The sequence below is a fragment of the Larimichthys crocea genome, chromosome XXIII (assembly GCF_000972845.2).
Source record: "Larimichthys crocea isolate SSNF chromosome XXIII, L_crocea_2.0, whole genome shotgun sequence".
Classification (NCBI taxonomy): Eukaryota; Metazoa; Chordata; class Actinopteri; family Sciaenidae; genus Larimichthys; species Larimichthys crocea.
The window spans coordinates 6,530,154-6,544,491 of NC_040033.1; the positions used below are offsets into that span (position 1 = coordinate 6,530,154).

A 14,338-nucleotide genomic window follows, 5' to 3' on the forward strand; every position below is an offset into this window, starting at 1 on the left:
CTTTGTTTGGAACAAGGTTATATCAACACTAATAATTTTTTCGGGTGAAGGCTGCAGTCGAAAACACAGTCGCGGTGAAGGCTGATGACTTCACTTTGGACAGAAGGTATCATTGTGGCGCAGCAGTTAGACCGGGTGGTATTGACACAGCGGTCTGCTAAAACAGGAACCGGGCTTTTTCGAAATACTTTTAGCTCGAGCATGAAATGGTTTGCGAATTGAAATAAAATCAAAAATTTCTTGATGTGTGCTTCGCAGAAGGGCACAGGAAATTGCCGAGTCCAAATCCAATAATCCTGCAACTGTGAATGTTCATAGAGCATCTTTTTTTTTTTTCATTCATAAGTGCTGAAGGAGATTAGAAAAATAGGAAACATAGAAGCTGAGAGTCACGATACCAAACAGACCCAACATTGGCTCTATTATTAAGATTATGAGTTGTTAATGATTTTCACTATTTTATGACTAATTTATGGACCATTACTCCAGAAAATGGTGGACATATGAATCCATACCTCAGGTAGTGGAACCTGCATGCAGGACACAAACAGAATTGCGGCAGGGTCGGAGTATTTTACTTACTCAGCTTTACTGAGATGATTAAAAATGATCGAGGAAGTCCAGTTTGAATTTGCAGATTAACGTGTTTGGATGTTTCTCAGACGCCAAAATGCTGCAAATATCATAAAGATGGATTTTTACTGATCTGGAGTCATCTCATCTTTCATATTGACGATCGTGAGGTGGAACGGTAGAAATATACAGCACTCATGCTACAAAATCTAGCAGGATCGTGGATTTTCACGTATTTGATTGGCCATTGCAGTGCTTCGTTGGGTGATGCTGCATCGTGTGATACTCTGTACTTTGTGTGACACAAATAAAAGTCACTACTATGAATGGCAACTTCGGTTTTATACTTTCATTGCTGATAACAACATTTCCAAATGCAAAACCTTTTATTGTCAAAGGTGAAGTCCTTGGTTGACAAACTTGTGCAATTGCAGCAAGGTTGCACTCTATTTCAAGGTGATGATTTTGTATTAAAAGGATATAAACACATGTTTAATATGTATGAAATATACAGGAAGAAGAAGTAGTTGAAAAATACATGGGTGCCAGTTAAACCCATGTAGCCACCTGTGGCCACAAGGGGCTGAGTGAGGTGGGAACTGGAGTTTTGGAGGGAACTGCCATCAGTCAAGTCCTCTCCTGACCGAGGCTGACAGCATCACACACACACACACACACCAATCCCCCCCTCTCCAACTTCACCTCAATCTCACCACCTCATAGAAACCCCCGGCGCACCCGCCCGTCTGCCCACCCGCACCCCCCCTCCAACCACCTGACCCACCCAGCCACAGCACAAGGCTGCCACCGCTCTCTGAAAGCCTAAACCAGAGAGGAGGAAGAGAGGGGCTCCTGACAGCGGAAACAGAAGCACTTTAAAGCTCCAAACCCTTTCACTGAGATCAAAGGGCCACAGGAACAGAGCCAGCTGAGACCCAAGGAGAGAGGAAAGGGAGCTGAGACAAGAGGGAAAGAGAGACAGACAGAAGGAGACTGAGAGACAGGCACAAACAGAGGAAGACATATTCTGGGCTCCTAATGATTCGAAGGGGAAAGTCTTCATTAAGTTGAGGCACATTCCAATGACCTCATTTTCCACATTAGTAATGGCAATTACAGCGGCCGTTAAAACTGAATTTTACTTTCAGATCCAGTTTGTCCCCACAAAAGGTGGATAGATTAAAAAAAAAACGACATTTTTCCATCCTGAGCCAACATTTTCTACACCCTGACATGGAGCTTTGTTGAAAATACTTCTTGCGGATACACTGTGCGATGCAGATGGTGAATAAAGATTTCCAAAAATGCTGACATATGATTGTCATGTCATAAATCTTTCAGGAGCATGACTGACGCACGTCTGCTTGCCGGCAACGTTAAGGAGCCAACCTTCTTTAGCGTTTGACTCGGCTCTTATTTATTATTTTGTGTTTCCAATATTGGCTGTCATGCAATACAGGAGTTACCATTGACGTATTTTTTTTTGTGTTATGTTTCTGATTTGGTCAAGGTTGTCGACGCGAACAGCGCCAAAAATTACCTGCTGAGGTTGGCCTACTTGTTCCAGAGCTTTCAAGGATGTACGGACTTGGATCCGTCATCCATGCTGACGATCTTAAAAGCTGAGCTTGACAGTTGGATTTATGGTTAACAGCAGTTACAGCAATAGACACCACCCAGTGTTAGCACCACCAACACTAGATAGATGTACATTAAGGTACTTTAATTATAGTCCCCGCATAACTCTGTTTACAGTCTTCGGCTATACAGGGCCGTATTTACAGTACATTGTTTCATGCACAGTAGTGTAGGGTTTGCAGTGGAGATGGTGGTCAAAGCAGAACAATGAGAGTTCTTGCAGTTCCCACATAGTATCTCCAACAACAACAGCCTGACATGTAAATGGTGGCACGGCAGCTACGGCGCAGTTTATAGCCTATAGCTACATTTGGTCTTGGCGTTTTATTGTAGGAAAACAGTCCTAAGAAACAGCACTGACCGAAAATGTTAAACACAAAATGTCTTCTTGAAGGGACGCGGAGGTGCAGTTATTATATTTCAGGCTTTCACCCTTTTAGGACCAACCAAAACAAGTACAAAGTGGGTCAGAGTCGTGCTCAAAGTCATCTTAACTGATCAAGTGTTGTAGAGATCTGATCCAACTTTCCCTGGCTGCTCATATTTAAGATCATTTTTGGCAATTCCAAGAACTCATTTGATATATTTCAGTTATAAACGAAGGCCTTTTAGCATTTTCTCATACTTTGTCGCCATGTAATCTGAGTTTCCTCCTCCTCCTCCTCCTCCTCTTGCGAGGGCGGTGCAGACCGTTGGCCTGGCATGGCATGGTGAGGTTGCCAGGCATTCGGGCTAACTATGTACCCCCGGAGCTGCGAGGGCTCTGTGTGACCCCCTGACATCAAAGGCCTGGGTGGGTTCAGGAGGGTGGGGATGGCTTTCTATTCATGGTCACATCAAGCAGGATTCCCTCTCTGTGGGATACCTCTTGGAGGCGTGCCAGACATTCCCATATACTGCACACTGTCAGTTCACACACACACACACACACACACTCGCTGTCCAGTTGAATACCCAGCCCTCTCCTTTAGTTTCTCCATCTCCTCCCCCTCGGTGTTTCGGTCACACTCACATTGTCTAGATATAAGCAGCAGAACGAGCACGCATGCACACTCGTCATGCAGTACATCCCCGTAGGCACGTATCATTTCCACGCCGCCGCACTGATAACATATGTTTATCAACAGGAGTCAGTGAGTGTGACAAGCTCAAGTCATAACACCCGGGTCCAGGTGTCGGAGGATTTGGTTTTAAACTGCTGGCTGCGTGAACTCTTGAGGAGTCACGAACCCGCTCAAGGTGTGTCACACATGAAAAACACTCCACGGCCCTCCTTACACTTCAGCCAGCGGATTATTTATAAAAAGTAATAAACACTTGCTTATAACCAAACACAACAGATTAAGTTTATTTGACTTCTCCACACTGCTTGGTTTTCTCTCTCTCTCTCTCTTTTTTTTCCACAGGCTGTTTCAAAAACCTTTTTTTTTTTTCCACGCTGCAATTAAATGTAATTTTCAGCCATTGAGATAAGAATGTCTACCAAAACAAATCAACAGAGTATATAGGAGGAAAAAACGAAAAACATGAAAGTGAAATTACACAAAATGAGCCTTGCCCTTTTTCCCCCCCCTGTAATTTTAAAAGTGGGGGCTGGAATCAGGGAACAAACACCAGACTTTTTCTTGTTCCCTTCTTCCCCCCCCATTTTATGATTCTGAACAATTAAGAACAATTGTTTTGCATGAAGCGTTCCTCTTTCATCTCCACTCGCTGCAAATTACTTTTCCTTTTCTTTTTCTTTTTTTTTCCCAAAAGCAAGCACAGGTGGAATTAGCTCTGCTCTCGCTGAGTGTTTTGACTTCCTCTGGCATGCCCCGGGCTAGAGAGAAGACAGGAGGGGGACTCCTGGGGGTTGAAGTGTTAAACTTCTGAAAACAAGGAGGAAGCACATCTATCTTTCTTTTTCCTCTCAAGTAATGTCTCGATGGCCCTGATGCCTTTTTACACAAAAACTCAGCTGACGCCTGCAGCTAAACAGGGGTTCGGGTTCCACACCCTACCGCCTCTGCTACCCCGACAAGTCAGGTAATGAGCGACCCTGTGTGTGTGTGTGTGTGTGTGTGTGCAGCCCATCTCAGGTGAGGTGAGTGTGAATGAGTGTGGCCCAGGGCTGCGAGGTAGCGGCGTGGATCCCCACCCTCCCTCCTTCGATTCATCGCGTCACGCTGGGCTGCTGAAATGAGCAGCCGCACGGATGGGCCTGAGCAAATCACAAACAATACACAGCGCTACAAGACAGCAGAGACACACTGCTGGAGATGGTTAATCCTTCAGACAGAGATCTGAGGTAGAACAACAGAAGAAGGAGAAAGAGGAGAAAAAATATATAGGGGGGGTCGGGTGGAAGAGGAGGGAGAGCTGAAGACACGGAGGGAGGGGAGAGCAGGAGCATCAGGTACAAGACACAAAAATATATGTTTCCTTCTTGGCGCTGAATGAAATCCATCACGTTTTCCTAATACACACTTCTTGTAGAGGAGGGGAAGGAAAGAAAATCTGGACAGAAGAAAGGCAAGTGCTGGTGGGAAAGTGAACAGACACAGCCTACTTTATTCTAGCCATTTCATCCATCTTGTTGGACTAATAAAATGTCAAGTGGAGTTCCTTGATATTTAATCATGAAGGGGCTGAGTGCGTGGTGGTGCCAAGCTCAGGCTTGTATGAAGCTTTGGGAGGCTTAAACACAGACCTGTGTAAATTTTGGATATACCCAAAGGAGGATGTTTCACAGAACTGCAACATGAGTGACACAAAACTGATATGAACGGGAGGGGATTCCTAATAAGTCTGCTTCGGGAAGCATTTACTTTTCCCCGACTTTGGCTCGGCGTGCAAGTTTCCCAGCTTTATTTAATCCCTTGAAATAAACGTTCATTCCTAATGCAGTAAAAACACCGCATGTGTCAGAAAAGAGAAGATGGACATGCGAGAAAAAAAAAGCTCGCTGCATTCTTATAAGTGCAGTCACCCTGCAGCTGTGCGCATGAGTGAGCATATTTTTGCAGCTCCCGCCGGACGTTCATCATCAGGGGGAAGAAGAAAAAAAAAAAAGACTTCACAAGCTGACCCCGTACGCCCCCGAAAAAACATAACATAAAATAAAGTCAAGTATCATGGGAGACAGAAGTAGCAAAGGGCTTCTTTTAGGCTCATTGCAAACTCCAAACAACATTATTAGACCAAACTAGTCCTCTATCACGCTATCAGATGTAATGGACACCGCATCTGATAAGGGCGATAACGAAGGGCTGAGAGAATAGAAACCGCTTTATGCGATATGAATTAATTTTCATTGGTGGAGAGAGAGAGAGAGAGCGCGAGGGGAGTGAAATTTTCTGCGATTTGGAAGATAAACAAAAAGAGGAGAAAGAGAAAAGGGAGGCGCAGAAGCTGCGAGGGAGGCGATGAACTCATTTCCTCTTACATTAAAACTGTAAATGGTCTTTAGCAGGGACTTAAGCCGCACTAAAGGCGTTTTTTAAAAACATGCGGTAATATTTCACATTGTTGCATTTCAGTTTCATAAATCACGTATTGAAGGCTTTGACTGGGAAAGATGGAAGTGAGAGAGAGAGAGAGGGAGGGAGAGAGGAAAGGAAGGGAGGGACGGAGGGAGGATGGAAAATGAGGAGCGTTGGAGAGGATTTATGACCCTGTTCCCCTGGTCTCGTTACTTGCTGTAACTGGCCCCCAGAGTGGGATCGTGGGGTCTGGAGCCCACAGCCCAGAGATCAGAGTAATGGAAATTCCACATTTCTGCACTGCTACAGCATGACGTCTGCAGGGCACGGGCTAAAAAAAGGAGCTGAAAACTGACTCTCGATTTCTTAAACGTCTAGAGCTAAAAATTGATTATGGTGCATTAGGTAAGGTGCAAAATATTTCCTTTCTAAAAGAAAAAAAAAAATCAGCATTTCCTCCAATCGCATTGAGGTAAAAGCGACAGCTCCCTTAAAGCCAGAGGCACTTTTTTTTCGCTTTCTCTCTTTCTTTAAACTACTATTTGTGAGGAGAAGCAGACGTCAGGACAGCGGCTGCCTGAGGTTGCGGAGACGATGTGAGGTGGCGTGTTGCCAGCGCTGCGTAATATCTTGACAGTCACCGCTGTTCTCTAATAGCTCCTTGCCAATGAGAGGAGGGTCTTCTTTTACAAAGCCAATTAAGAACCGGCACGGCTCATAAAAGTGACAGTCTGCCACACCCATCAAGTAAGTTCCCACCAAAGCCACTAAAGACTGTAAGCTGTTCCTGATGTGCTCTTTATGAATGGAACACATCATACAGATCAGGCGTCATTTAAGTTTAGTGTCGCTGTCCAGGAGAGATAAATAATTAATTAGTCGATTGACATTTTGCATAATCGATTTACGGCTCATACATTTTTAAAATCTTAAAAACAGTCTGGCTCCAAAATAACAATCAGATTAACTGAAGCCATATTTATAATGCATATTCTAATTATTTTAATTGTTTTAATGACACAGTTATTTTGCAAACTATAAATTATTAAATGCATGAGATAAAAAAAAAATGGAGCCTGTATTTAAATGCATGTTTTTGCTCATATATGTCTCATATTTAAGAGCAAAAAAATAAAAAGTGAACAACTGCAAAAAAAAAAAAAAAATGGCAATGAAATAAATCAACTGACACTGACGAGGAAGTATTTCAAACGGTGTGTGTGTGTGTGTGTGTGTGTGTGTGTGTGTGTGTGTGTGTACACACGTACCCACACAAGCTCACACACATTAGCGCAGAGCTGTTGGCACCTGCCTGTTATCTCTTCCCCTCAGACCTGGTTTTCCATTGTGCTCCATGGGAGAGCTACAAATTGAGATCTCAAACATGAAGAGGGGGGCAAATGACTTGTGCAGAGAGAATCAAATCCACTAATGTGTTACATGTGCAAATTCACACAGGGCTCGTGTTGGAGATTAATGTATCCCCCCCTTTTTTTTTTTTTTTGTCAAAAACTTACCTTTTTTTTTTTTCAAAGATAGTTATAATGGACCCTAAATTTAATTTAACTGAGGACTAACAGAAGAGATGACAAAGCATGAAGAATAATCAGATTTGATTTGTATGAAGACAAAGTGTCACGTAAGGAAATAGTCCGAATTCTTTTTCTCCTTTCAACTATTCGCCGTTAAGACGTGCGAGATCAGTCATAAACCATTTAGCAAGGAGCAAAAAAACATTAAAAATGCATGATATATTTAATAACCTGGGACAAATACAAATATACACGCAGCAGCAGCAGCAGGAGCAGCACCCGGCGTAGGTAATCCTAGCCTGGTAAGTAGAGTTTTGGAACATGTCTTAACAGATCTCCACGGGTAATGACTCAACCCTAAAACCTTTACAGGCCTTGTCAAATATCTGCTGTGCCAAACTCTTTTTTTTCTCTCTCTCTCTCCGTCTCTCTCTCTGTCTTTCCCCCCAACCTGCTGGATCCATCATTCTCAAAATACACAGGTGCCTTCAAAATATCATGGTCCTGTGCACAGGCTGAATAAGAAAGAAGAAGAAGAAGAAAAAAAAGACTACGCTGTGGCCATTTAGGCTTCTGAAACTGGTGTATTACAAAAAAAATAGATATACTGTAACTTCAATCTGCCCACATTTCTGCTTAGGCATTTATCTCCTTTCTCTCTAAATCCTGAAATTGCCTCAGAAGAAAAAAAGGGAGAGATACTTTCCCCCCTCTTCGCACATTTTCACAGAGTGGTGCACAACTTTCTTTCTTCTTCTTCTTCTTCTTCTCAACCCCCCCCTTCCTTTTTTTTTTCTCCAGTGAAAATTGAAGAGGCTTTATGTCAAATACGGCTAAAGCCAGCCTCTCCATATCAAACAACGCGGCGCGAAAATTACTGTGGCGATGATAAGGCTGCCAGATAGAGTGGGAGAGGAGAGGCGAGGAGTGGGGAGGGGGGGACTGAAAGGAAGTGACTCTACTCAATTATACTGCAAAATTGGTATGACTGAATATTTTTCATTCAGGTGACTGATAGTATCAGTGAAACTGCAATGCAGATAAATAAAGGAGCCTTCTGTCAAGAATAAACACCATTAATCATGAAGCCAGCTACTGCGTGACCGCCTGTCCCCCTGACTTACTCCATAGAGAAAGTATTAAAGAAGGGGGGAGAGAGAGAGAGACGGGGGGAGGAAACGGGGGACCAAGTGACTGCACCAGAGGAGGGGTGACCTATGAAGTCACACAGAATGGGTTTTGGACAGTTTGTGAGGCGGATGAAAAAGTGGCCTTCGCCTCTCTCTCTCCTGCTTTTTCGGTGACAGCGGCCATATCTGGACAGAAATGATCAGATGAGATTAGGAAATCATCGTTAATTCTTAAATGTAATTTATGGCTCCGCTTCACATTCTGTTTTAGTCTAGACGATATTCAAATGGGAACAATAATAATAATAATAAAATAAGAGCAAAATCGTCAGGAAAGCCTGTTGTTTTTGGCTGCAGAGGATAAAAAGAGAAGATAAAAATGCTTGTAAGTAATAAAAAAATATTCTAAAGTTGCAAATTCCAGACATAGAAATCAGTAAAATGATGCAGAAATATGTCCTGGACCTTTAATTTTAACTATTAAACGAGGCCTCCACAGTCAGATCACACTATAAATAGATGAAGCGGCACACTTACAAAACATTTCTCCTCTATAGCCTCCATACAAGCTACACTACACCTTTTTGTCTTCCTATTGTTTTGCATTATGTGTGTGTGTGTGTGTGTGTGTGTGTGTTTTGTGTGTGTGTGTGTGTGTGTTGCAATGCTCTGCCTCATCCTATCTGGAAGGAGGTGTTGAGATAAGACCGTGGTCTTTATGCTAAGCAACATGCCGCTCCTCTATGCCCAGATTGGGCGCTCTGACAACAGTTTATGTAAATAACAAAACAACACAGCACACATCTTTAAAAAAAAAAAAAAAACTCTCTACGCCAACGGCAGAGGACAGCGAGCGAGGGAGGAAGCGTGCAGGGAAACAGTGTGAAATTGGCGAGATTCTCAGGTGCCTACAGAAAATAAAATTTGGAGGTTAACAAGGTGATTCACTCTGTTTTTTTTTTCTCTGCCCACAGAACGATGCATCTGGAGCTCACGCAGACCTTAAGTCAATTAACTCCTTCCTGGATCATCATTTCAGAGCCGAGGCTGTGCTGTGATGACAGAGACACGCCGCAACTCTCCGGAATACCTTCCAGTCAGGCCGGGGCCCGCAGCTGAACAAACATACTCCTGAATGAAATAACCACACAGGCTGGGAACACGGATACACACCCTCACAGCAGCCCCCGCCTGCACCTCCACCGCCACACTGACAGAAAATACACTCCATGACTTTATTCATGAGTCACACAGAAGCTTTTCTTTTCTTTTCTTTAAAAATCTAAAATCTTTTAACTCCGGTTTGTTGCATTTTTTTCCAAATCTATTAACACATCTTTAATAAGAAACCGCAGCCTTCGCATCAGACACTCTTTGTATACATAAAAATATACTGTATATAAACTCATTTGTGTTTTGGTGTTTGGAAAACTTGCGTGGATAATTTAAATCCAAATAAAACTTTGTGGTTCTAAGTTATTTGAAACGTTTGTTCATGAGTTTAGATGCTCCAACAAAAGCTCTGCACTCAGACCCGTTTTAATATTGTTCATAAAGTGCAAATATTTCATCATAAATCCACGGCCAAGTTAAAGACTCCGAGTCCAAAAAAGTAAAACCTCAGGGCATTCGTCTCGCTTTAAAACTTTATAAACTCCCAAATGAACTCCGTCATTCTGACTAATTCTTTCATAAATCCACAAACGGTAACAGCGCTAAAGGCTGCGAGTCAATTGCTTATCCCATAAGAATGTTTTGTTGTTTTAGTGGCCCCATTCACAGCACGAGGACTCTGGGACTCCAGAGTAAACTCCGATGCTGATAATTGACTTGTGACGAATACCTCTGTTTGTTCTGAGCGGTCTCCGGGTGACCGAGAGCCGGCGCTGAGCCGCATGAGAGGGCTGTTTTGTTTTGCTGTGTACCGTGGTCAGGCAATAAAGCTGGAATGAAAGGAGCGGTCTCTTCTCTTGGCCCCGGCCTCCTCCCCTTCTAACTCCCATTAAGCCAGTCCCCCGCACAATAGTGGTGGCAGAGGGGACCAGAGCTCCCATGGAGAGCCTGCTCTTCACCGATCAATGTGTTTATTTAAGCAGGAAGCATCTTCTCTGTAGCAGGAAGGTCTCTTTCTCTTTTTTGGTGAGGCTGGAAGTCAGCTGTTTCCAGACCAGAGACATAAAGAGGGCAGGAAAGACTTTTGCTGGTCTTGGATCAGTACAAAACACTCAGGCTTTGGTTAAGTTGGGAGGTTACGGAAACTCAAAAGAGGTTTGTTGGTTTCATTTCAAACCGAGGTTTGTTGAAACTCTTTCCGTTCTTTCATGTGAATATACGAGTCCCTCAGTGAAGCAAGCACCCACAAGAAGGGAGTCCCACCCCTCCTCCTGACCCTGAGGCTTTAATATTGAATGGCACATTGGTACCTTCCCCACAAGAATTCATAAACTGAACGATTAGCCTCTGTCTGTAATTGCGCTCTCTCTTGCCTAATAGGGGAGGTGAGGTAAAGAGGAAAAAAAAAAACAAAGGACAGTTAATTTGTGATTTCCTCTGCTCATTTGAAGGCAAATTAAGTGTCAAACAGCTAATACGGAGCATATTTCATTTTATGAGCTTTTAATTTAATTCTACCGCCTCATATTGCGGGAACCCGTTAGCTGCGCCCGCTAATACCCCGCTCCTCGTCTGAAAACCGGGGCCATAAATAAACATGTTTCAATTAGGCCCTTTCGCGGTAATAGGATATGATTCTGTTCATTTGCCACGTATGGATGGTGGATGTGTCACATGTGGCGGAGAAGAAACAAGCTGCTGGGCTTTTGCGGTGTTTTTTCTCCGGCCATGGATGCCCAGTGGTGACTGGCTTGTGTGCGTGGTGGGGGAAGCTGGCTGGATTGATGGAACCGCCGCGGGGCCAACCCAACTGTAATTACAGGCCGTAATGAGAGGCTGCATGGGGAAGTACTGCAATAATAGTCCCTGTGTACTTAGGCATATCTTTGAGAGGGCTAATAACGATTAATTCTGCTCACCGAGGAGAACTTGTCTTAAAACAATTCAATATTTCTCCATAAGCCGCCTCCTTCCATTTCCCTGAAGCGACAGCTATACGTTGACTGCCTCTATTTGCTCGGGCTGGCTACAAGCAACATTACCGAGCAGAATGCATCACTTTTAATTCCTCGGAGAGGTTTACTTTTTGGCTGTAGCTACGGTCATAAAGTTTGGCTGCGGCTAAAGTTGCACAAAAAAACCTGGAAGTGTAATTAACTCTAAATTTGCCATCAGGTGGTTGGACCCAGCTGTAATACCACGACTGATGAGCGCTTCTTCTCACCGAGGAATTCATCGCTGCTTTTTTAATCAAGCAGGCAATATTGTTGCTTTCCCCTCTGCAAAAAAAAAGACTCCGAAGTAGTTTTCTGCATGAAACCCACGTTCCCGAGTTCACAAGATAACACGCGTGTGACAGCGAGTTCACAGACTTGATTTAAATAAGGCTGGCCACTAAACAGCTGTCTTATAATAATGACAAATAGTTTCCCTCAGCATAGCGTGTCATATTAAACAGCTCTATGCTTAATGGTTTGGATAAACAGGCAATAAGTAGCGTGGCGGAGCACGCCCGTGTCTCCGGTGACAGCAAACCAAGCGCGCAGATAACTCCTGTCCGGACAGAGTGACTGAAGACACCGGCGTAACTTCTCTCCCTTAATTCAATTCCCCGGCTCCATGTTGCCCCTCCACCACCACGCCACCACCCCCGCCTCCTCATTTCTTTCCTCCCCCTCCCCTAACCTGCGCTCCAGATCGTACCAAAGCGCTCCTGACGGATAACAAGCCAGGCTGTTTGTTCGAGCCCGTGTTGCCGGCGCGTGTTCGCCCCATTATCTCCGCATAAGCTAAATGCTAAATTATATTTGCCATTTTGTTTGCGGTGACACGGGGCATCAATCACCTCCCTTTTTTTTTATTTCCTCGCCTCTCTCTCTCCCCCCCCCCCACCCCCTTCTGCTGCAGCCCCTGTGCAGGAGATGAGGGGTTGGAGAGGTAGGGTGGGCCGGAGGTGGGGGGACATAAAAAATTCATTACGCTTAGTGGCACATCAGCAAGGGAGAGATATGACTCCTGAGGAGGAGAAAAGGGGGGGGAGTTGATAATGATGAAGAATATCAAACATAATGCGGCCCAAGTAGCTGCCCCATCCAATTTGTCCTCGTCGCGCCGTGATCGCTTCCTTCGTGTCTTGCGGGGGTAGGAAACAAGCGCCACAAGGACGATGAGGCATCTCCTCATGGTACGAGCTGTTTGGACGCCAAGAATACAAATGATGGAGAGCGTAGAAGATGCAGAGAGACTGACTCAAAGAAAGAAGTGAAGGGGAAAAAACTAATTTGTGCAGGAGTGTATGTAAGTGAGTGAGTTGAAGGAATGCTTTGAAGTTCTTCGCTGACCTGGTCAGCACTGTCAGAAGCCCTCCAGGGAAATACGAGAGTACTGTAATAAGAGTTCCACCGTTTATAAATACTTATGACACTGTGTTTTCACCTTACTTCATATATGATAGCCTGTGCGTGCGTGTGATTGGATGGGTACTTGTGTACAGTTCGTGTGTCAGGAGATGGGTAGATGTCAGCACAGGAATTGCTTCCCTCTCTTGACAAGGCTTGATCACTGCTCTTATGAGAATCGCATGCTCCCAGGCTCTCATTTCCATGTCTCTGACACATGTTCATTTGCGTGTCTCTGACATGCGGATCATGTTGCGCACATACAGGGCCGTGGCCTTTGATCCCGAGAGGCAGAAAGAGAAAGAGAGAACGCCCCGGAAACCCACAAGGAAGATGCTCCACGCCCACGGGGCGGAAGGAGCTTGATTGGTATCGCCGTTAGGAGAAAGGAGGTGCTGCGCGTTGATCAGATGTGTTCACAGGTAGGGTCGGCTGTGTTTTTAAGAGCAAGTTTAAGAGACTTACACGTGAATAGGCGGCACCGGGGAAGGCTCGTAGATGTAACGTCCCTGGGTATGTCTGTCGTCGATTGGCACAGGAGGATGGAAGGCGGGGAAGAACTGCGGTGCAGCTGTATGAGAGAGAAAGAGAAAAAAAAACAACACATGAGACGTGATTCTTTACAGTTTGTAATACTCCGGTTGCCTCTAAAAACCTATTGTCATGTGAAGTCATTCCCCTCCTCGGCTAATCTAAATAGCAGCTATAATGAAAGGCAGTGGTTGATGGCTATCTTTCAACAGACCCACCCAAATTGGACCTCATTAAATCCGATGAACTCAAAAGCGGCAGTGCTCTGAAAATGTTCTCCGAGGAAGTCTCTGTAAACGTCTCGAGGCTGATACAACTCAAAATAAACAGCGATAAATAACTGGGAGGAAAAGCAGCCAAATGGCACGTTTCTCACCGCGCCGAGCATAATATGGTTTTGTACAAAGGATAACGTTTAAGTACAAGCAATGAGACGTACAAGAACGAGAACAAAAACATCCTTTTTTCCGTTTCAGTGTTTTGTCACAACTGCCAAAGAGAATCCTTTTTTTTTTTTCTCCCCCCCCTCAAGATAAAACATTAAAACATTTGCATAATATGAGCTTTCCGAGCCTTTTCTCTATTTTTAACCCTGAAATTGAAACTTGTTGTGCTGCCACCAGACTGGATTCACACGTGTACGCGCTCATCTCCTAACCTCAACTGCTCTCCACGCTCCTATAATCTTTAAAAACTGAAAACTGGAATTTTGTGTCGCAACCGTGCATCCATTTTTGGACAAGTCGCGGCAAGCGAAACATAACAAGTGTAAATTTTGCTCCAATGCTGCCTACCTGAGGGACGAGTTGTGAAACTGAAATGGGTTAAAACTTGCACAGAAGAGCAGGAAGTGCAAGCGACTAACACACTTTTTCTGGGTCCACGCAGAAACAAATTAATCACTTGTTCATTCCCATGCCGTATGAACACATCTCATTTCCAGAACACATGTCACTTTA

At 44.2% G+C, this 14,338-nt stretch overlaps 1 protein-coding gene across 1 annotated transcript in view; it reads right to left on the minus strand.

Annotated features, from left to right (window-relative positions):
* The window catches only part of gli3 (GLI family zinc finger 3), a 90,154-nt gene that overhangs the window by 27,944 nt on the left and 47,872 nt on the right, over positions 1 to 14,338 (minus strand). Inside the window, exon 4 of the mRNA XM_019276251.2 lies at positions 13,314 to 13,419. Within this exon, the coding sequence (XP_019131796.1) occupies positions 13,314 to 13,419 (106 nt within the window). The remainder of the gene's footprint in view (positions 1 to 13,313; positions 13,420 to 14,338) is intronic.